The 24,328-nt window shown below is 38.1% G+C and overlaps 1 protein-coding gene across 5 annotated transcripts in view; it reads right to left on the bottom strand.

Annotated features, from left to right (window-relative positions):
* Positions 1–24,328, bottom strand: part of BMAL2 (basic helix-loop-helix ARNT like 2) — a 100,790-nt gene that overhangs the window by 46,439 nt on the left and 30,023 nt on the right. For 2 of the 5 annotated variants that reach the window (XM_028113217.1, XM_028113220.1), the window contains exons 2-5: positions 17,770–17,920; positions 16,185–16,286; positions 5,664–5,705; positions 2,355–2,512 (exon numbers count right to left, since the gene is read on the bottom strand). In XM_028113217.1, coding sequence (XP_027969018.1) covers positions 2,355–2,512; positions 5,664–5,705; positions 16,185–16,286; positions 17,770–17,920 — 453 coding nt within the window. Of the gene's footprint in view, positions 1–2,354; positions 2,513–2,978; positions 4,826–5,663; positions 5,706–16,184; positions 16,287–17,769; positions 17,921–24,328 lie in introns of those variants that run through there. The other 3 variants (XM_028113219.1, XM_028113223.1, XM_028113222.2) reach the window with 3 other exon arrangements.

Raw genomic sequence — 24,328 nt, 5'->3', positions numbered from 1 at the left:
ATTCTCCAGAATAGATCACATGTTAGGCCACAAAACAAGTCTCAATAAATTTAAGAAGCCTGAAATTTAAAAAAAAATGACTGAAATCAAACATCTTTTTTTGACTACAACAGTGAAATGAAATCAATTACAAAACAAACACACAAACAAAAACTGGAAAAACACAAACGTGTGGAGGCCAAAAAAACCATGCTACTAAACAACCAGCAGGTCAGCAAAGAAGTCATAGAGGAAAGGAAAAAATACATGAAGATGAAAGAAAATAGAGACAATGGCTCAAAATCTCCTGGATGCAGCAAAGGCAATTCTGAGAGGGAAGTTTATAATGATACAGACCCAGCTCAAGAAAGAAGAAAATCTCAATCTAACTTTATACCTAAAGGAGCTAGAAAAAAAACAAAGATCAGAGTGGAAATAAATGAAATAGAGACATAAAATTGTTAAAACTTTAGCCAGATGCATCAAGACAAAGAATCAAATTCAGAAATGCAAGAGTGGGAAGCCTTGGTGGCTCAGCCAGTTAAGTGTCTGCCTTTGGTTCAGGTCTTGATCCCAGGGTCCTGGGATTGAGTCCCGCAACAAGCTCCTTGCTCAGGAGGGAGTGTGCTTCTCCCTCTCCCACTCCCCCTGCTTGTGTTCCCTCTCTCACTATGTCTCTCTCTGTCAAATAAATAAATAAAATCTTAAAAAAAAAGAAATGCAAAAGAAATTACAACCGACACTATAAAAATGCAAAGGATTAAAAAAGACTACATAAATTATGCAAAAAAAATTGGACAAACTAGAAGAAATGGGTAAATTTCTAGAAACCTACCATCTCCCAAAACTGAATCGGGAAGAATCTGAACAAACCAATTACCAGCAATGAAATTGCATCAATAATCAAAAAACTCCCAATAAACAAAAGTCCAGGACCAGATGGCTTCACAGGTGAATTCTACCAAACATTTAAAGAAGAGTTAATACCTACCCTTCTCAAATCATTCCAAGAGAAAGGAAAACTTCCAAATTCATTCTATGTTGCCAGTATTACCCTGATACGAAAAACAAAGACACTAACTAAACAAGAAAATTACAGACCAATATCCCTGATGAACACAAGTCCTCAACATAATATTTCCAAACCAAATTTAACAATACATTAAAAGGATCATTCTCCATGATCAAGTGGGATTTGTTCCAGAGATGCAAGGATGGTTCAGTATCTGCAAATCAATCAACATAACACATATTATAAAGTGAAAGATAAAAATCATATGATCACCTCAACAGATGCAGAAAAAGCATGTGACAAATTCAACATTCAGAAAAACTCAACAAAGTGGGTACAGAGGGAACATAACATAATAAATGCTTTATAAATGACAAACCCAGAGTTAACTTCATCCTTAGAGGTGAAAAGCTGGAAGTTTTTCCTCTTAAGATCGGGAAGAAGACAAGAATGTCCACTCTCACCACTTTTATTCAATATAGTACTGGAAGTCCCAGCCACGGCAATCAGATAAGAAAAAGAAATAAGAGGTGTCCAAATTGGTAAGGAAGGAGAACGCTCACTATAAGATGAGTGATACTCATGACAGATGACAAGATACATGGCAGATGACAAGATACTCCATATAGAAAATTCTAAAGACTCCACCAAAAAACTATTAGAATAAGTGAATTCAGTAAAGTTGCAGAATACAAAATCAACATACAGAAATCCATTGCATTTCTATACACTATTAACAAACCGGCAGAAAGAGAAATTAAGAGAACAATCATATTTACCACGGTATCAAAAAGAATAAAACACCTAGGAATAAATTTTACCAAGGCAGTGGAAGGACTGTACTCTGAAAACTCTAAGACATTGATGAAAGACATTGAAGGTGACACAAATGTAGACATACTGTGTGCACTTAAGATAAAGCTTTTAGTGAAACCAAGATTTTCCATACCCCGATTAGTATTCTCTCCACATACAGAATATGAGCAAGCATCAAAATTGATGCCTATAAACAAACTGATGCCTATAAACAAACTGATGCCTATAAAGCTGAAAGACACATCTGTATAGAATTTCAGTAGCCAACAACAGCAAAACAAATGAATCCAGGATCTCAATTACAGGGAGGACTTCACAAATCCAAGTGCGGTGTGCCTGGGTGGCTAAGTCGGTTAAGCGTCTGCCTTCGGCTCAGGTCATGATCCCACGGTCCTGGGATCAAGCTCCCTGCTCAGTGGGGAGCCTGCTTCTCCCTCTCCTCCCTGCTCATGTTCTCTGTCACTATGTCGCTATCTCGGCCTCTCTCAAATAAATAAAATCTTTAAAAACAAAACAAAACAAATGCAGAAGCCATTTCCAAACTCACCTTTTAAAGATTTCAAGTGTTGGACAGCCATTCTTAACACTGTAAGTTTATCCAGTTTACGTGCCATGGGATTGCACTGAGGGATCATTGCAGATAGTTCTTCAATCAGGTTATTCATTTTATCTCTCCTCCGCTTTTCGGTTTGGCTATGAGCTTCTCTAAGAAGGAAACGAACCTCCTTTATTTTTAACATCGAGCAGACTCAGAGTTACCCGGGAGGCGCTGGCTGGAGCCTGAGGAGGCCGGCAAAAGCACACCCACGTCCCTCCCAACTCTGGCCCTGCACTCGTGGTTCAGGGAAGAGGAGGGAGCTGCTGAGCGCAGGAATGGGGCTCGTCTCTCATCCCACCAACTACCCCTGCTCCTTCCTCCCTATCTTATTTCCAGAAACCTTCAAGAACTAAGATGTGTCTGAGAGCCACATGGGTAGCTTTAGAACCTCCCTCAGTCTTAGAAGGCTACCCAACTCTTCCTCTTATTACAGATCACTGTTCTACGGTATTCACCTCAGCATCTTAACTTCATTCTCTTCCACAGCAGCTTCCCATGGGGCTGCACCTGTGTGCAAATCTTGCCCTCTGGGGAAAAAAACCCCCGCCTTTCCCCAGTCCTAGGGGTTTTTACCTTGCTACTGTCTTCTGTTCTCAGCCAGCTTCCTGGAAGATCACCATCACCACTCTTCTCACTTCTCAAGCAGGCACCTTTCCATCTATTAAAACCAACCTGCCACAAACCCTGCCCCACTGACATTCTTTTTAGCAGAGGTCATCCTTATTTTATGCAACTCCTTGCCGATCCCTGCCTTGAATTTTGATGGACATTCCTCATTCTTCCGATGGCTCCTGTGACCATCTCCTGTTCCTCTGTCCTCCCTGCTCTGCTCAGTCCCCTTAGTCTCTTTATCAGCTCTTCCTCTTTCCTTAAATAGCAGTGTCCCCAAGATTCCCCACTTGGCTCTACTCTTTCCTCACCCTATAGCTTCACCCTGAGATAGCACTATCTCTCAAAGGCTTTACAGCTGTTCATAAGCTACTTACTATTAAATCTCTATCTCGTTCATACTTCACCCCATTCCTGACCTTCAGAACTTGAACTACACACCTAAATGATTCACAAGTACTTTAAACCTCAAGTAAGCCCACACTGAAGACGTTCCTTGCAATTTACCTCATTTTATTCCTCCTTCCTCCATTACCCCTGATTTACTCCTGTAGAGTTTATCTTGCTGATATCACTAGGCTCATTCTAGACCCTTCCTTCTTCACCCTGAAGAGCTGAATAATCACAAACTCCTATAGGTTCTAGTTCTTCAGTGGTTCTTATATAGGTCTTGTCTTCCTCCCCATCCACTCCGTCCCCACCTTGATTCCTTAGGTGACAGCTCATTGCACCACCCCCAAAAGCCTTTTAACTTGCTATACTTCCCGCACCTTCCTCTTCCAGTCTATACAAACCCCGACTTCCAGAATTATCACTCTAAAAAAAACAAAGTCGTCTAATTCCATTGCATCAAACTGCTAACATGTATTTTCACTGCCTAAGAGGAAGGGCCAAACTCCCACGTGACACCCCAAGGTTCTCCGTGACCTGGTTTGTGCCCTCATTTCCAGTTTCCTCTCTCCGTGCATTCCCTACAGCTCCACATGTTACTCCGCAGCAATGCCAAACGACTTGCTGGTCCTCACACATGCCAAGTCACCTCACATCTCCTCTGACTTGCTCTTTGCTAAGCTTAGAATGTCCTTCCCTTCTATATTGGAAAAACCCTCTTCCTTCTTCAACACCCAGCTCAGTTATTCTTCCTGGAAACCATCTGTGACTACTACCTGAGGAAGCCCCTTCCTCTCTCAGTTGTCTCAGTATCTTTTACACCGTGACCATGTCACCAGACCTAAGTCACCATCTGTTGAAAATTCAGTATTATTTAAAACGTCACAAGGAAAGAAAAACATTGCCAATTAACAGGAAGAGGGCATTGATAAGACCTTTTTCATAGATGGTAAAATGTAGGGGGAAAATGTCTATCTTTTATTTGTACCTTACATTTGAGTTAGGCTCTTCTACTCTTCACACTTAACTGTAAACATCTGTCTGTTTCTCCTACAACACTCAGATCATGGCACCTCCAGAATTTCCACATAAGAAGAGTTTAAAAAGGACAGTCTGATGGGAAAGAAGGACACTTGCTCTGACCTGTCTTTATGGCAACTTTAAATCAGATGAAAGAAAATGTAATTTTTCCACATAAAAGAGTGGGGGAGGGGAGAACACTAATGAAAACCAATGGAGATAATATTCCCCGTCCCCCGCCTCCCCACAACCATTCACCCTTGGGTCACGTCACTCCTGGAACAAAATATGTACTTTTGAGTGAACTGGATGGAATTCAAATTATATGTACATTCACATAAAATTTAGTTATATACTTATGCTTTGGTCCATTCAAGAGTAATTTTTAGATTAAAATTTTATGATTAGAAGAATGTTATAGTTATCCTCTTGCTAGAGTTATCACCTCTCATTTCTACCAGTATTACCCACTAGCAACAGACACGAGCAATGGGCAGAGATGCCTGTTTCCAGGAATGCATAGCAGATGGGGTGTTCTGTCTCAGAGGCAGGGTGTTAGAGACGAGTGAGAACGGGTGGGAGCAAGGCCCTGTGGAGAACAATGAATGATGATGGTAGGAGCTAGAAAACCCAGAGGAAGGCAAAATAGCTAGTTTTTGAATAAGGCACTTTACTTGAAGGAGATGCACCTGAAAAGAATACCGGAGGACTGTATTCGAGAAAGCCTTATTTACCAGAGGCTGGTTCTCTGCTTGATAATTTAGCAGCAGGGGCTGGCTCTTAATTCTGTGTACTGTTACTGCCACTTTGACCCCTGTCAGTGTTTTGTAAATCATATCAAAAACCAGAATAAATGAAGGAAAAGCAAAACTGAGATCTGGCCATGTTGCCAGTTGTAGAAAAATTTTTGTTGACGTTGAGAATATGTTGAAACAATTGCCAAAGAATTTATGAGGATGAATTCCTAACAATCAGATGCTCCTCAGAAGTAATTTTTATTTGTTTATGGCATGAATCAGCTTTGCTCTAGGGCTTAAAGGAAATACTTTAATAAACAGTCCCTCTAAGAAAAATTTAAAGGCACATTAAGACAAAATGTTATTCAAATTGAAAGAAAAGGTAACAGGTACCAAATGAGAAAAACCTAATATTCATGAATCAATTCTATCTTGACGTCACCTTTTACTTTGGTGCAACCTTTTCCACCCACCATCTATCAATCTCAGTGGTTCAATGTACCTGAAGGACTTCACTTTTCCTTGTTGTTCACCATCTTCCATTCTACAAAAAAGCAGAATAAAATGTCAAACTACAGGAAACAGCTTTTACGTAATTCTTGAAAGAAAATAAATGTGAGATTAAGTACCATCCTCTTAATTTCTATTAAGTCATTCGTTAGAAATGCTACCCTGAGCTCCTAATGACCGGAAGTGATTATTATTGTCAACACAAGTGGCAGTTCTCCTCCTAAGGCTGACAGGCACATCATCCCCAACAGGGCAACAAAAACTGTTAACTGACAATGAACAAAAATTATCTCATGCGAATCCTGAGAAATATAATTTTCATATGAATAATATTAAATGTGTGTGTCTATATATGCACATATACACACACGTGTGTGTATATGTGTATTTAAGAAATGTAGTTACCACCAGACCACTACTAGAATGAAATATACTGATGGTGACAGAATACATTCCACATTAAAAATTATGCAGGCTGAGTAGTTTTTAAAAATACATATTTTTAAAAATATATTTCCAAATGTATCAAAACAAACAAACAAAAATAGACTCTTAAATACAGAGACCAAGCTGGTGGTTGCCAGAGGGGAGGTAGATGAGGGGATGGGCAAAATAGGTGAAGGGAATTAGGAGGTACAAAATTCCAGTTATAAATAAGTCACAGGGATGAAAAGTACAGCATAGGGAATATAGTCAATAATATTATAACATCATATGGTGACAGATGGTAAGTACATTTATCATAGTGAGCACTGAGTCCTGTGTGGAATTGTTAAATCACTATGTCATACACACAAATCTAATATAACACTGTCAACTGAACTACAAGAAAAAAAAACTCAAAAGAAATGGTGAAATTCAAACCTACTGTACTTATGAAATCCAAAAATACTATTGTTTAATGGTCCCTGGTAGAACAGAAAAAAAGGCACAATCATGTATTAGCCAAACAATTCATTTCTTGTTTGCAGCACAAACCTAGGTAATTGCAAATACTATCAAAACATTCTCCAGATTTGCTCCTTTTCATGCCTTCCTCTTTTTAAAATCTTCTTCTTTTGGTTTCTGAGATACTACTCCTGCTTCAGAACCATGTCTTCTCACATTTGGGGTAGGATTTCCCTCCTCCCTTTACAGGGTTTAGGCCCAAGTGCCCCCAGAGTATATCCTCAGCCCCCAAGTCTTCCCACTCCATACACTTCCCCCAGTGACTGAATTCATGCCAATCACTACAATGGCTTTCTGAACATTAATGATGTGTGAATGTCTATCTCCAGACCAGGCATCACCCCTAAGTTCCAGACTCTCATATCCAACTGCCCAGTTGAAGATCCCAGAATTACCATGTTGTTACTGCATCAAAAACTGAATTCACCATCTATCCCGTGATCTCAGCATATAATATTATCCTCCACATAGGTAACCAAGTCAGAAAATTTGAACACTTCTTGTATGCCTGCTCTCTTTAACCAACAATCATGAATTCTCTTTTAAGTGTGTCATAACATGTCCTTCCCTTCCCATGCACTGCTGTCCAGGACCACCTTCTTAGACCAATGGTCAGTAAACAATCCCTAGCAAGAACTTCTCAGCTATTTTCTCTGCCTCTTGGGTTTTCCGCCTCCAGCCCATCCTCCATGCTGTTTCCCAAGTGATTCTTTGAAAATGTAAGTCTGTACCCCTTCACACCTGATAGGATAGCTATATTCTTTTAAAAAATGGACAATAACAAATGTCAGCAAGGATATGGAGAAACTGGATCCCTCGCACATTGCTGGTGGGAATGTAAAATGGTACAGCCACTGTCGAAAACAGTTTCTGTGGTTCCGTAAAAACTAAACATAGGATTACCATATGACCCAGCAATTCTCCCAGGTATATACCAAAAAGAATTTAAAGCAAGGACTCAGACAGATACTTGTACATCAATGTTCATAATAGCATTATTCACAGTAGCCAAAAGATAAGAACAACCTAAATGCCCACCAACAGATGAATGGAGAGACAAAATGTGATATATGGCAACCGCTGTGCAGAGTACCCCAGGACCCCTCCTTGGCCAGGCATGTACCCTGCCTCAGCTCCAGCCGACACCCCTCTAAGGCATTCTCTCTACAGAGAGTCCTAGAACATACCTGTTTGCACCCACTTCAGCTATCCTACCAGGGCACCCCCTGTACAAAGAACTTAAGGGTCTCCTGGTCCACACACTGCTTCAGCTCCAGCCACCCCACCAGATCACCCCCTGAAAACAATGCCCCCAGAAATCCCAGCTTACCTTCACTTCAGCCATCCTGCCAGAGTGTCCTCAGCATATAGAACCTGAAACACTCTGACCTGCAACAGCTTTAGCTTTAGCTGTTGGGACACAGTGCCCACTGCATGGAGAGCCCTGGGATCTCCTGGGATACACCCACTTCAGCTTCACCTGTCCTGCTTGGGTGCCCTCTGTGTGGAGAGCTCCAGGATACTCCGAATAATACCCATGTCAGCTTCTGCTATACTGTCAAGGTTCCCTCTGGATGTAGAGCCTTGGGACACCCGGCATGCACCCACTCTAGCTTTAGCTATCCTGCCAGGGCACCTGCTGCAGGGAGAGCCCAGGGACCACACTGACCTGTACCCACTTCAGCTATCCTGCCAGGGTGCCCACTGTGTGGAGTCCTGGGACACCCAGCCCATGCCAGCCACATCTCCAGCCAGTGAAAATCACCAAACACACAAGGTCTACATAGGGGATGACCATACACAAGACCTTTCCTTCAAATTTAGAAGTAGTTATTCTGCTTAATTCATAGAAACAGACACAGGAAGTCAGGCAAAATGGGGAGACAGAGAAATATGCTCCGAAAGAAAGAACAATACAAAACCTCAGAAAAAGGAGCTAAATGAAATGGAGATAAACAATATGCCTGATAAAGAATTTAAAGTAATGATCATAAAGATGCTCACTGGGCTGGAGAGAAGAGTGAATGAACTCAGTGAGACCTCCAATAAAGAGATAAAAAAAATAATAAAAGAACCAATCAGCATTGAAGAATACAGTAACTGAAATAAATGCATCAGAGAGAATCAACAGATTAGAGGATGCAGAATATATCAGCGATCTGGAAGACAGGCTAGTGAAAAGCACACAAGCTGAATGACGAAACAAAAAAATAATAATTAACAAATGAAGGTTGATTAAGGGATCTCTTAGACAGCATCAAGTGAAAAAACATTCTCATTATAGGGGACCTAGAAGAAGCAGCAAGAGAGAAAGGGAAAAAACTTATTTGAAGAAGTAATAGCTGAAAAATTCCCTAACATAGGGAAGGAAATAGATATATAGGTTCAAGAAGCACAGAGTTCTAAGCAAGATGAACCCAAGGAGATCCAAACCAAGACACATAAAATGTCAAAGGTTAAAGATAAAGAGAGATTTTGGGGGCACCTGGCTGGCTCAGTCAGTACAGCATACTACTCTTGATCTCAGGGTCATGACTTCAAGCCCCACATTGGGCACAGAGCCTACTTTAAAAATAAATATATAAAGAGAGAATTTTAAAGGCAGCAAAAGAGAAGCAAAAAGTTACCTACAAGAAAAACCCTACATATAATGTATTATTTGTTTCAGAGGTACAGATCTGTTATTCAACAGTCTTACATAATTCACAGCACTCAAAATTAGCCTTCTGAATAAAATTTTATCTGGGGAAAAAAAAAAAAAAGAAAAACCCTACAAGGCTATCAGTTGAGTTTTCAGCAGAAACTTTGCAGGCCAAAAGAAAATGGCATGATATATTCAAAGTACTGATGGGAAAAACCTACAACCAAGAATACTCTACCTAGCAAGGGTATCATTCAGAACTGGAGTTCCCCCCAAAATGATTTTATTACCACTAAACTAGCCTTACAAGAAATGTTAAAGGAACTTAAGTGGAAAAGAAATGGCCATAATTAGATGTTAGAAAATGGTGAACAAAGATATAAAATATGACAGCATATACGTAAAACATGAAGGAAAGGGCGAAATAAGGTTTTTTTTAAAGAACGTGTTTGAACTTAGATGACCATCAACTAAAAAGAGTTCTATATACTTAGGATGTTATATATGAACCTCATAGTACCACAAACCCAAAACCTATAATAGACACAAAAAAAGGAAAAAGAAAGCCAAAGATGATACTACAGAAACACATCAATCACAAAGAGAGCAAGAGAAGAACTACCAAAACAGCCAGGAAAAAAAAAAAAAGAAATGGCAATAAGTACATACCTACAAATAATTGCTTTCAATGTAAATGCCCTAAATGCTATAATCAAAAGACATGGGGTGGCTGAATGGATAAAAAACAAATGCTGCCTACAAAAGACCTAAAAACATATATAGACTGAAAGCAAAAGTATAGAAAAAATATTCATGCAAATGGAAGTGGGGTAAAAAAAATCCGGGTTAGCAATACTTATATCAGACAAAACGGACTTTAAAACAAAGACTGTAGCAAGAGTCAAAGAAGGCCATTACATAATGATAAAGGGATCAATCCAAGAAGAGGATAGAACAATTGTAAATATTCATGTATCTAACACAGGAGCACCTAAATACATAAAGCAAACATTAACGAACACAGAGAAACTGACAGTAATACAATGACAGAGGACTTTAACATCCCACTTACGTCAATGGGTATTTCATCCAGGCAGAAAATCAATAAGGAAATAGTGGCTTTGAACAACACATTAGACCAGATGGATTTAACACACATATATAGAACATTCCATCTAAAAATAACAGAGTACACATTCTTTGTAAGTGCACATGAAACATTATGCAGAATAGATCACATGTTAGGCCACAAAACAAGTCTCAATAAATTTAAGAAGACTGAAATCCATACCATGCATCTTTTCCAACCACAATTGTATGAAACTAGAAATCAATCACAAAAAAACCTAAAAAACCCACAAACAAATGGAGGCTAAACAACAATGGGTCAACAAAGAAATCAAGGAGAAAATAAAAAAATTCATATAGAAAAATGAAAATACAATAGTCCAAAATCTTTGGAATGTGGCAAAAGCAGTTCTAGGAAGAAAATATATAGCAATACAGGCCTACCTCAAAACAAACAAACCAAGAAAAAAGCTCAATCTAACCATACGCCTAAAAGAACTAGAAAAAGAGAAACAAAGCCCAAGATGAGTAGAAGGAAATAATAAAGATCAGAGCGAAATAAATGATGTAGAGACAAGAAAAAAAATCAATAAAACCAAGAGCTGGTTCTTTGAAAAGATAAACAAAATTGATAAACCCTTAGCCAGACTCATCAAGAAAAAAAGAGAAAGGATCCAAATAAATAAAATTAGAAACAAAAGAGGAAAAGTAAGACCACCACAGAAATATGGAAGGATTATAAGAAAATACTACACAAGTATATGGCAAAAATTGGACAAGCTAGAAAAAATGGATAAATTCCTAGAAACATGCAATCTTCTAAAACTGAATCAGGAAGAAATAGAACATCTGAACAGACCAATTACTAGTAATGAAATTGAATCTGTAACTAAAAAAAAAAATAACCAGGGGCACCTGGATGGCTCAGTCAGTTGAACATCTGACCCTTGATTTCAGCTCAGGTCATGATCTCAGGGTTGTGAGACTGAGCCCATGTCGGCTCCTCGTTGAGCATGGAGCCTTCTTAGGATTCTCTCTCTCCCTCTCCCTCTCTGCTCCCCCAACCCACTCACACTCTCTCTCTTTAAAAGAAAAAAAATAAAAATAAAATAAAAGTGCAGGACCTGATGGATTCACAGGCGAATTCTAAACATTTACAGAAGAGTTAATACCTATTCTCCTCAATCTATTCAAAAAAATAGAAGTAAAGCTTCCAAATACATTCTACGAGGCCAGCATTACCCTGATACCAAAACCAGACAAAGACACTACAGAAAAACCAACCAAACAAAAAAACTAAACAACTATAAGCCAATATCTCTGATGAGCATAGATGCAAAAATCCTCAACAAAATATTAGAAAACTACATTCAACAATAAAAAGATCATTCACTATAATCAAACAGGGTTTATTCCGGGGATGCAAGGATGGGTCAATATTTGCAAATCAATCAACATGATACACCGTATCAACAAAATGAAGAATAAAAATCATGTGATCTTCTCAGGATGATTGGGTGGCTCAGTCAGTTAAGCGTCCAACTCTTGGTTTCAGCTCAGGTCATGATCTCAGGGTCCTGGGATCAAGCCCCATGTAGGACTCCCTGCTCAATGGGGACTCTACTTGTCTCCCTCTCACTCTGCCCCTCCTCCTGCTTGTGCTCTCAATCTCTAAAATAAATAAATAAATCTTTTTAAAAAAATCATGATCTTCTCAATATATACAGAAAAAGCATTTGACAAAATTCAACATCCATTCATGATAAAAACTCTCAACAAAGTGGGTTTAGAGGGAACATACCTCAACATAATATAGGCCATATACGAAAAAAGCCACAGTCAACATCATACTCAGTGGTGAAGGTCTCAGAGATTTTCCTCTAAGATCAGGGACAACACAAGAATGTCCACTCACCACTTTTATTCAATATGGTATTGGAAGTCCTAGTCACAGCAATCAGACTAGAAAAAGAAATAAGAGGCAATCGTACTGGTAAGGAAGAAGTGAAACTGTCACTATTTGTGGATGACATGATTCTACATATAGAAAACTCTAAAGACTCCATCAAAAAACTATTAAAACCAATAAATTCAGTAAAGTTGCAGGATATAAAATTAAAATACCAAAATCCACTGCATTTTTATACACTAATAACAAACTAGCAGAAAGAGATTTTCAGTGAACAATCCCATTTACAACTGCACCAAAAAGCCTAAAATACCTAGGAATAAACTTAACCAAGGAGGTAAGAGACCTATGCTCTGAAAACTGTGAGACACTGATGACAGAAACTAAAGATGACACAAATAAATGGAAAGATATTCCATGTTCATGGAATTAAAGAATATTGTTATATGCAACTAATGAATCATTGAACACTACATCAAAAACTAATGATGTACTATATGTTGGCTAATTGAATTTAAATAAAAAAATGTCCATTCTACCCAAGGCAATGTCAAGATTCAATGCAATCCCTATCAAAATACCAAGAGCATTTTTCAGAACTAAAATGAAAAATCCTACAATTGGTATGGAACTACAAAAGATTCCAAATAGCCAAAGCAATCTTGAAAAAGAACAAAACTGAAGGTATCACAGGTCCAGATTTCAAGATACACTACAAAGCTATAGTATTTAAAACAGTATGGTACTGGCACAAAAACAGACACATAGATCAATGGGACAGAATAGAGAGCCCAGAAATAAATCCAGATGTGTATTGTCAATTGATCTACAACAGAGGAGGCAAGAATATGCAATGGGCAAAAGAAAGTCTTTTCAACAAATGTGTTGGGAAAACTGGAACACTTCCTAACACCGTTCACAAAAAAAAACCCCTCAAAATTGATGAAAGACCTATAGGTGAGAACTGAAACCATAAAAATTCTAGAAGAGAATACAGGCAGTAATTTCTCTGACATTGGCTGTCACAGTATTTTTCTAGATATATCTCCTAAGGCAAGGGAAACAAAAGCAAAGATAAACTATTGGACCTACACCAAAATAAAAAGCCGTTGTGCAACTTTTATATAACAAGGCAACCTACTAAATGGGAGAAGATATTTGCAAATTCCATACCTAATAAGGGGTCAATATCCAAAATTAAAAAGAACTTATACAACTCAATACCCAAAAAGCAAACAATCTGATTTAAAAATGGGCGGAGGGGGCGCCTGGGTGGCTCAGTCGTTAAGTGTCTGCCTTCGGCTCAGGTCATGATCCCAGGGACCTGGGATCGAGCCCCACGTCGGGCTCCCTGCTCACCGGGAAGCCCGTTTCTCCCTCTCCCACTCCCCCTGCTTGTGTTCCCTCTCTTGCTGTGTCTCTCTCTGTCAAATAAATAAATAAAATCTTTAAAAAAATAAAAATAAAAAATAAATAAAAATGGGCGGAGGTCCTGAATAGACATTTTTCCAAAGACATGCAGATGGTCAACAGACACAAGATGCTAATCACTAATCATCAGGGAAATGCAAGTCAAAACCATGAGATAATACTTTTCAGCTGTCAGAATAACTAAAAACAAAAAGATGAGAAATAACAAGTGTTGGAGAGGATATACAGAAAATGGAACCCTCGTGAACTTTGGTGAGAACGTAAATTAGTACAGCCACTGTGGAAAGCAGTATGGAGGGGTTCTAAAAAAAAAAAATTAAAAACAGAAATACCATATGATCCAAGAACTCCACTACTGGGTATTTACCCGATAAAACCAAAACACTAATTTAAAAAGATGTATGCAACCCTATGTTTATTGCAACATTATTTATAATAGCCAAGATATAGAAGCAAGCTAAGTGTCCATCAATAGACAAACGGATAAAGTAGTAGTGTACACACACACACACACACAAAAAATATTACATGGCCATATAAAAGATGAGATCTTGCCATTTGCATCAACATAGATGGACCTAGAGGGTATTAAGCTAAGTGAAATAGACTGAGAAAGACAAATACCATATGATTTCACTCATGTGGCATCTAAAAAAACAAATGAATAAACTAGAAGCAGCATCAGACATATAAATACAGAGAATTAATGGTTGCCAGAGGGAAGGAGGGTGGGGGATGGGCAAAATGGGTGAAGGGGTGTGGGAAATACGGGCTTCCACTTATAGAATGAATAAGTCATGGGAATAAAAGGCACAGCATAGGGAATATTGTCAATGATATTGTAATAGCAGTGTACAGTGACAGATTATAGCTTATGTGGTAAGCATAGCATAATGTATAAAAAAAGTTGATTAGGTTGTACACCTGATATTAATGTAACATTGTTACAAAAATGTTGTGTGTGTATATAGACACACACAATGGGATATTAGCCATAAAAAGAATGAATTTCTGAAATATGCTATAGCATACAGGAAATTTGAAAATACAATGCTAAGTGAAATAAGACAGACACAAAAGGACAAACATTGCATGACTCTACTTATATAAAATATCTAGAACAGGCAAAATCATAGAGCTAGAAAGTAGGTTAGAGGTTACCAGGGACTGAAGGAAACGAGGTGTAGAGTATGTATTATTATTTAATGAATACAGAGTTTCTAGTTGGGGTAATAAAGTTTTGGAAATAGGCAGCAGTAATGGTTGTACAACACTGTGACTAATGCCACTGAACTGTACATTAAAAATGGTTGAAATGGCAATTTTTATGTTATATGTATTTTACCAAATAAAAAAAGTCCGAAGGCCCACAATTTTTGTTTAAATGTAATTTGACAAGTCCTCTCATGCTTAAAATCCTTCTGTTTTCCTGACTGCATGCAAGATAATTTCTATATTCTTTAGTTCAACAGATCTCTTTAACCTAGTCCATGTTCATTTCACCCACCTCTGCTCTATTGTGCCAGCCACTTGTTTCCTGAATAGCAGAGTGCTATTTCATATTTCATGCCCGATGCCTCTGCACAGTTCTTCCTTCTACCTAAAATACCTTTTCTACCCCTGCTCTGAATGACTCACTTCCATTCTTCATTTAAAACTTACCTTAAGTCAACCTCTGCAGGAAGCAGAGGTTGTGTGTGTATATAGACACACACAATGGGATACCCTCCCAATCCCAGTCTTATTTAAATGCCCAACTGTCTTGGTTGCCATGGTATCCAGGGTGTGTATTATGGCAGTTATCATAATGTGTAATAATTATCTGTATCTTTCTAATTGGTACACATTTCTTTTGTCTCATCTGTATTTCTCCCTCCTAGTCCACTGGGTGTCACATAGTAGGTACTCAGGAAATATTTAATGGCTACATTCCAGGGAATCTTCATCAATGACCCTTTTAAAAGAATCAGCTCTCCACTCAAAACCAAGAGCACTGAAGAAATGGTAAACATTCTCATGCATTCTTCTTTGTTTAAAAATAGCCAAAAGGGGTGCCTGGGTGGCTCAGTCATTAAGTGTCTCCCTTTGTGTCAGGTCATGATCCCAGGGTCCCTGCTCCGCAGGAAGTCTGCTTCTCCCTCTCCCATTCCCCCCGCTTGTGTTCCTGCTCTCGCTTTGTCTCTCTCCGTCAGATAAATAAAATCTTTTAAAAAAAATACCCAATATTCTGGGGCTCCACCAAGGAAATCAACTTCATGTCTAATGACTGGCTTTCATGCCCTGAGTCTCTGGGAAGGATGCTCTACAGTCAGCACTTTGTAAAACCCATAAAGTACTTTGACCTCAATCATTTCATTAGAGGAATGGAAAATGGTGGAATGAAAGAAGGATTGCGGCAGAATGGAGAAGCTCTACGGTAGGTAATGAGCAAATCAGTGGGGTATATACTCTCTGTCTACTGCCATTATACAGCTTCTTCAGGTAGGAATTATGTTAAATGGAAGTCCAGCACTTACCTGCTGCCACTGGGTGCTGATATTTCTATCCTTGTTGAAAGAAGATAGGTAAAGGGATTCTGAGAGAGTTTTTCCACCACTTTTTCTGTCATGATTCCTGACCTGGAAGGAAGGAGGTCTTGGGTCACCTCTCCCCATACATGTTGGGAAATGGACAGCATGATTACCCCCATGTGCCAAAAGTCCCCTACGCTGTCCAGCTGCAGAGAGACAGGAAGCAGGGTATAGCGAAGAAAGTACCACACTAACGATCTAACTAGTTGTGTAATGTTCAGCAAGCCGCTTGATATTTCTGCATCCTGGCTTCTTCATTTTCTAAACTGTGGGCAATTGGCTAATTTTCAGTGTTGTCTTCTGCCAAAAAAAAATCACTACCTGCCAGTACTTTGCATGTTTCTATTACTTCCCCTACCATGGACCCCACTTTCCCATTCACTCCCCAAACCACTGTGAGGTCTCAACCATGCCCGCTATGTGGCATAAAACTGTTACTTCTAGTACTCACGGCTCCATTTCAACAGCCCACAATCTTATTTAGATACTAAGAAAGAACAATGGTGCTTATGATTCTGAAGAAAAAGAAAATAAAAAGGACTTACAATCACTTTGAGCTTGAGCTGAGTGGGGACTGCAAACTGATAATTTAGGATGTAACACAGTAAACAGTTCTAGACAGTCACTTCGTCAGTTGTAGTTATTTATGATCATTCACATTAATAGAAGAGTCTAAGAGAATATGGACAACCCAAAATAGTAGATAATATTCAAGTCATTTATATGTGGCTTGGGAAGTGCGGTACTTACATTTGAATAACAGTGACACTGCTGTCTTAGGAGTTTTAGTGAAATCATAAAGTATACTGGGAAAAACAGACTTAAAAAGAGCTAGTTTGTACTAGTACGTACTCTTGTCCCCCTACTCAAAATTTTTCCCTTCGTTCATGAAGACTGTCATCAACTTTCTCATTTATGTAAAGTACCAGCCTAAAATGGAGTACTCTAGATCATAATATTTACTTTGCCTTACCATCTTCACCATACAAACCCTAGCTTTGGGGTGTTTATTAACGAATATTTGGGGCTGCAAGCTGTGTTAAGCAACAAAAACAAGGAGATACCAAGTATCCTCAACATTGACTTTATTATCTACTTGGCTTAATAAACATGGAAAACAAGAGTTTTAGATGATTTTAACTGGCCACAGATGACCAAGGGTTGGTTACTATATAAATGATGGATAAGGTAAGAAGCAACATGGTGTTTATTACTTTAAGCGAAACATGCAGGAAGATGTTCTCCTCATGGTTAAGCAATTCAATTAGGAAGGTTAAGTATTTTGCTGTAACCATAAATGTTAAGCAACTTAACCTTATGTTCCCGTCTTTCAGACTCCAACTGAAAACTTCAAAGGTGGATGAAAAAGTTACAGATCAGTCAGTGACAGGTGGCAGCTGGGTGGGTAAATAATTGTCCCTATCCAAATGTTACCATGTAACTGAAAATCATCAATGATTTAAAAAGAAATCTTTTCTTTTTGTCCTTAGAATGAAAGATTTCATGGGGTTAGAGGAATAAATTCACTTACTGGGATGGGTCTGAATCACTTCCTTTTCGTTTTCTTGGGAACTCCACCACATGTGGGCAGAGGGATCCAATAGCTGTTGGTTTTGTCCATGGGCTCATATGACTGGAAACCACAGGAGAAATGCACTGGTTCTCTTCAGTCAGTATTCTGTCTGTGAGAGAAAAAGCCCAATAGCACATCTATTTTTAACATTAACTTTTACTTTATACATATCCCTATCACGTTTTTTTTAAGATTTTATTGATTTATTTGACAGAGAGAGACACGGCAAGAGAGGGAACACAAGCAGGGGGAGTGGAAGAGGGAGAAGCAGGCTTCCCATGGAGCAGGGAGCCCGATGCGGGGCTCGATCCCAGGACCCTGGGACCATGACCTGAGCGGAAGGCAGACGCTTAATGACTGAGCCACCCAGGCACCCCCTATCACGTTTTAAGTGGTTTTTCTATCTTGATATTTTATAACAATATAATATATCAATTATATTGATATAACATAAAATAGAATGAAAGACAAATATGTACACTTAAATACTAGTTAGAAATGTATGTTAGTCCATATTTTTAAGGTTATTTCCCCCATTTAATTGTAAAAGAATTGTAGAAAATAGGGAAAACACAAAAAACAGGAAAGGGGAAATCATATGTCACCAATTGATGTTACTATTTAGAGGTATTTCCCTTAAGAATTTTTCCAAAGTTGTCATTAAGTAATTGAAATAATAGTGTACAGTATATTCTACTTTATTTACAAATCACTGTGATAACTTATTCGTATTACAAGCATTATATATAAAATTCTTTTTAAATGATTCTAATGATTATATAATACACACTCATGTAGATGTGTCATAGCTACTTAAACATTCTTTTTTTTAAGATTTTATTTATTTATTTATTGAAAAGTGAGAGATTGCACGTGCAAGTTCCGGGAAGGGCAGAGGGAGAGAGAGAGAGAATCCCAAGCAGACTCTGCACTTGGTGTGGAGTGTGATGAGGGGCTCAATCTCATGACCCTGAGATCATGACCTGAGCCGAAATCAAAAGTCGGTACCTTAACCAACTGGGTGCCCTGCTACTTAAACATTCTTCTATTGTTACAATCTATGTTTGTTTTAACCATCACAAATATGTATTGTGGTACATAAAGCTTTTCATCTACTGGTTATTTCATTTAGATAATATCTCAGAATAACATCAAAGGATGTGAATATTTTTAACCCTAAATTGCTAAATATGATAATAAAATCCTTTTTGTATAAAGTGTGGTTTATTAAATGTTTTATAAAATATAAAAATCAGAATCACTGAAATAAAAATAACCTATAGTCCAAAAGTGGGCCTCCCTGAATAACTATATTTCTCATATTAAAATGGATGTAACAAGTTTAAAATCATCTGTAATTTACAAAATAGATTGAAAATATATAAGAAGTATTAACAAAGAAAATGCAATAAATCTACAAGAGTGGGAGATTTTTAACATACCTCTAGCGGTAACTGACAGATCAAGCATTCAGAAACAATGATGTAGAAAATCTGATCCACACAATGGACAAGCTTGGTGTAATAGACATCTATAGACCACTATTCCTAGCAGGTTCAAAATCCACTGTTTGTTTTGGGGCACCCATGGAGCATTATAAAAACTGACCATATACTGGACAAAAAGCAAGTAAGTCTTAACAGTTTCAAAAGAATGACATCCTACATCATTTACTGACTCAATGTAATTATGCTAGACACCAGTAACAAAAAGATAACTAGAAAGTCCCTATATCTTTAAAAATTAAGAAATACACAAATAACACATTCAAAGCAGAGTTCATTAGCAATTAGGAAGATCCAAAATAAACTATAGTGGTATACCCATCCCACAGCTACAATGGAGAAATTTGAGGACACCAAGTGTAAGTGAAGATGTGAAGGAATGGGAAGTCTTCTGCTCTGCTGGTGGGAACATAAATTGGTACAACCACTTTGGAAGCCATTTATGTATTACCTAAAAAAGTTGACTATTCCATATAACATGTGATTCAGTATTCCAGTCCTAGGTACAAGGGAAAAACTCCATGCATATTAGGAGACATATACAAGAAATGCATTAGCAGCACTGCTTGTAACTGAAGAACAAAAATAAAAACCTCAGAAAACTGGAAACTAAATCTCCTTCAACAGATGGATTGTTTATTTACTAAATGAATATTAATGGCAGTAACAATGAATGAAGTACTGATATCAACATGGATGAATCTCAAACTAGTGATTCTGGGGGGAAAAAAGTCATAGCTAAAAACATACAGCACTTTTTTTATTTTTAATTTTAAAAAAAGATGGGGGGGCAGAGGGAGAGAGAGAATCCCAGGCAGGCTCCATGCCCAGTGCAGCCCGACATGAGGCTCCATCTCACAACCCCAAGATCATGACCTGAACAGAAATCAACAGTCCAAAGCTTAACCAACTGAGCCACCCAGGCATCCCACAGCACAATTTAAAAAAAAAATTACATAAAGTTCAAAAATCAGTAAAACTAATCAATATTTTTTAGCAATATCCATAGAGGTAGCTACACTATATAGAAAAGTAAAGGAATAGTTAACACAAAAGTCAGAATTCTCTTTGAGAGAAGAAAAGGTGCATCTGGATGCAATCAGTGAAGGACACACACAGGCTTCTAAGAATTCATGTTCTATTTCTTCACCCCAGTGTGAGTTCACAGATTTTTTTTAATTCTTTAAACTACACATATAACTTTTACAATCTTAAGTAAGTTACAGTACATTTCACAATAAAAAAGTGGGGAGAATAATTTTATCAATGATTTTTGGCCACCTGGGAATTAAGTTTCTGATTTATGATTTTCGAAGACTTCTAGGCTTAGACTCTCTTAATGGGAAGGATTCAGGATCACCACAGATACCACATGAGATTAATTTTGATTTCAGCTTCCAGACTTCAATCCAATGGACTTTGAATGGCAGAACACCATCTGTCTCCACAGAAAAATGTGGGGAGTTTCTTACAATAAATGACAAATCAATAGGAAAAATTCATCAACACTGAACCAGAGTTCACCCTGGTATATATAATACTAGACCCCTCCCGCCCACCTCCAGTCCTCCAACATAAGCAAGCACACTGCTTCCCTCACATAAGTTCAAAACAAAAATAAAGATTTTTTTTTGGCCTCTCATTCTAGGAAGCATGATCTCCACATTACAATCCTACTTCCTAACCTTTAAAATAAGAAATAGACCATCTTTAGGCTGCAAAATAATGTTCTTTTCACAAAAATCAAAACCTAAAGCTCTAAGGGTCTTTATTTGTATGTTCCCTAATGAGTGGGGGAGTATTGCCCCATAATAAGCTATGTTCCATCAAGCTTAAGTTTGCTATGTCAGTAGAAGTGTATTCAAAGAAGAGGGCTTTCTGTAAACAAAAGGAAAATATGGGTTAGTGGGACTAATTAGTTCTGGATGAAAAGATCTGTTCTTTGGAAACAATTCAGCCTTCATGTAGATTTTTATTTGTTAGAAGGTAACTCATAATTTAAAGAGTGAAGATTTCATTTTTAACCTCCCAATTTACTTTCAGCATCCACATACACTTACTTACAAGATGAGACCATGTGTTAGGAATTGAAAGTTAATTCTGCTTTTATATAACTCATTTTGAAGGTATATGCTTCAATATTTTGATATTGTCTTTCTTCATCAAGTTGTCACTTCTCCATGGTGAAAATCCATGTTACTTTTTTCCAGAAAAATAACACTTTATTAATACATTTCTATAATACTCTTTTCCTACTTTTAAAAATTTTATTTGCGCACGTAGAGTTGACGTGCAATATCGCATTAGTTTCAGGTGTACGACATAGTGATTCCACATCTCTATACATCACACTATGCTCACCCTAAGCGTAGCTACCACCTGTCCCCATACAATGCTATTATAATACCATTGACTGTATTCCCTATGCTGTACCTTTTATTCCTGTAACTTATCCATTCCATAACTGGAAGCCTGTATCTCTCACTCCTCTTTACCTATTTTGCCCATTCACCCAACTGCCTTCTCTCTGGCAACCATCAGTTTGTCCTCTGTATTTAATAGGTCTGGTTTTGCTTTTGTTTATTCACTTATTTTGTTTATTAGATCCATATGAATGAAACCGTATGGCATTTATCTTTCTCAATCTGACTTATTTCACTTAGCATAATACCCTCTAGATCTGTCCATGTTGTTGTAAATGGCAAGATCTCATCCTTTTTTATGTCTGTGTGTATATACATATTCACCACATCTTCCTATCCACTCATTTATCAATGGACACTTGGGTTGCTTCTATATCTTGGCTATTATAAATAATGCTGCAATAAACATAGGGGTGCATATATCTCTTCAAACCAGTGTTTTCATTTTCTTTGGGTAAGTACCTAGTACAGGAATTATTGTATCATAGGATATTTCTGTTTTTAATTTTTTTCAGGAACCTCTATACTGTTTTCCACAATGGCTGTACCAATTTATGTTGTATTCAACAGTGCAAAAAAGGGTTCCTTTTTCTCCACACCCTCACCAACACTTGTTATTTCTTGTCTTTCAATTTTAGCCATTCCCGACAGGTGTGACGTGATATCTCATTGTGGTTTTGATTTGCATGTCTTTCCTCGATGATTAGTGATATTGAGCATCTTTTCATGTGTCAGTTGGCCATCTGGAGGTCTTTGGGAAAATGTCTATTCAAGTTCTGTAGGAGTGCTGACGATACTGACTCCATCTTTGACCCTCCATCTTGCTCATGTTTGCTCAATGACCTCTCCTGGGCTGTGTGTTCTGGGCCCGTTGGAGATTAATATACATACCTTAGAGATGTCAGCCAAGACTGGGATGGTGGGCAGGTTTGTTTTGGCCTCTCACGAATCTGTTAGAGATAACACAGTCTTCCTTCTTTCTTGATGCACAGGTGATGCCACAAGATCTAATGAAAGGGTAGCTGTCAACTAGGTGCATGCAAGCCCTTTGAGGTGCATGTGAACCCTTTGATCCTACTACAGTGCCCTTCTGCTTGTCCTCTCGCTCTATAAAAGCTGTGGACTAAGGTCTGGACTTTGTGAGAGCTACCACGGATCGCCTCCTGCCCGATCTCCTCTGTGTCAGTCAGTTACCTGAATAAAACTCTGTGTAAACTCTACGGAGTGGCCTCCTTCATTTTCCAGTCTCAAAGTGTCTTCTCAGTTTGGGGGATATTTTACTGTCTCTTCCCCAACTCCTAACAGGTTCTCTGCCCATTTTTTAATTGGATTTTTAGGTTTTTTGATGTAGAGTTGGGTAATACATGTTATTTAACTCAATAAAAATAATTCACAATTTAGATTGAACAAAGATAGTATGCTTGTCTTTTATAAAGGCGGTTCTGTGGTTTATTTAAAATGACATTAGCATTACATCTCACTCCATTCTACATGTATCTCCCTGGTGATGGTCATCAAAGTAACATTATTTTAAAGGTCTGCCATTTAGTATCAGTTCCTCAAAGATGAAAATAAACTGGGGGAAATGAGCAGCTGCTTCAGAATCCTAAGCAGGAGAAAACAAGCAGCCCTTTGGTTTAGGCTCATAGTTATGAAGGGTTCAAATTTAGAATCTGATGTTGTGTTTGAAAGACAATATACATCTACCCATACACACAAGCACACACACATTCACAGGCAGGCAATGGCAGGATGGAAAAAAAATATTTTTCATACAACTTAGAAACTTTGTCCCACTACGTACCTTCACTGCAGTAGTGTGCTCTATGTTAAAATTTATATAAAATATAAATTAACCTATGAATAACTCTGTGTTAAAAACAATTTGTGCAATGTAAGCATTTGCTTCTTAATTTCTGAGAATCCATGCCTCAAATCAAATTACCCAAAAGGTAATGTCTTACTTAACCTCAAGACCAGGAATATTCAAATGTTGCTAATTGCCCCCCTTAATGTCCTTCTGCTGGTCCAGGATCCAATCCAGGATCACATGAAATATTTAGGGTCTGTTATATGTCTTCCATTTCCCTTAAATTGTAACAGTCCCTCAGTCTTTTGTCCTTGAGGTTTTGAAGGGTACTGGCCAGTTGTATAGAATGTCACCCAGTTTAAGCTTGTCTTCTATTCACTCATAACTAAATTCAGATTATGAACTTCTGTCAAGAATGCCACAAAAGTGATGCTGTGTTCTACTCAGTGCTAAACACCCACACTTTTCAGTTTTATTGCTCCCGGCACTTTTTATTGCTTCATTGAGATCCCGCTCTTCAGGATTCCAAAAGGTGTTCAGCTCATAGACGCAAAAGAAGAGGCAGAAGAAAGATTTAGGAGATCTGCTATAAGCTCCAATATGGATAGCTGTGAGAACCATTTCATCTCTTCTCCCCAAATCCTAGCACAGTGCCTGACACACGCTAATAGGGTTTGTTGAAAGAATGAACTGCATTTCATTAACCCCAGACATGCAAAAGAGAAACTGAAAGAGATGTGATATCTGAACTAACAGATTTACCCTCCTAGACTGCTGGA

Source organism: Eumetopias jubatus, unplaced genomic scaffold, assembly GCF_037043125.1.
Source record: "Eumetopias jubatus isolate StellerSeaLion01/CBP00866 unplaced genomic scaffold, mEumJub1_p1.0 scaffold_8, whole genome shotgun sequence".
Taxonomy (NCBI): Eukaryota; Metazoa; Chordata; class Mammalia; order Carnivora; family Otariidae; genus Eumetopias; species Eumetopias jubatus.
Note: the sequence above shows the minus strand (reverse complement) of the source record. Positions and strands in the feature narration are given on the sequence as shown.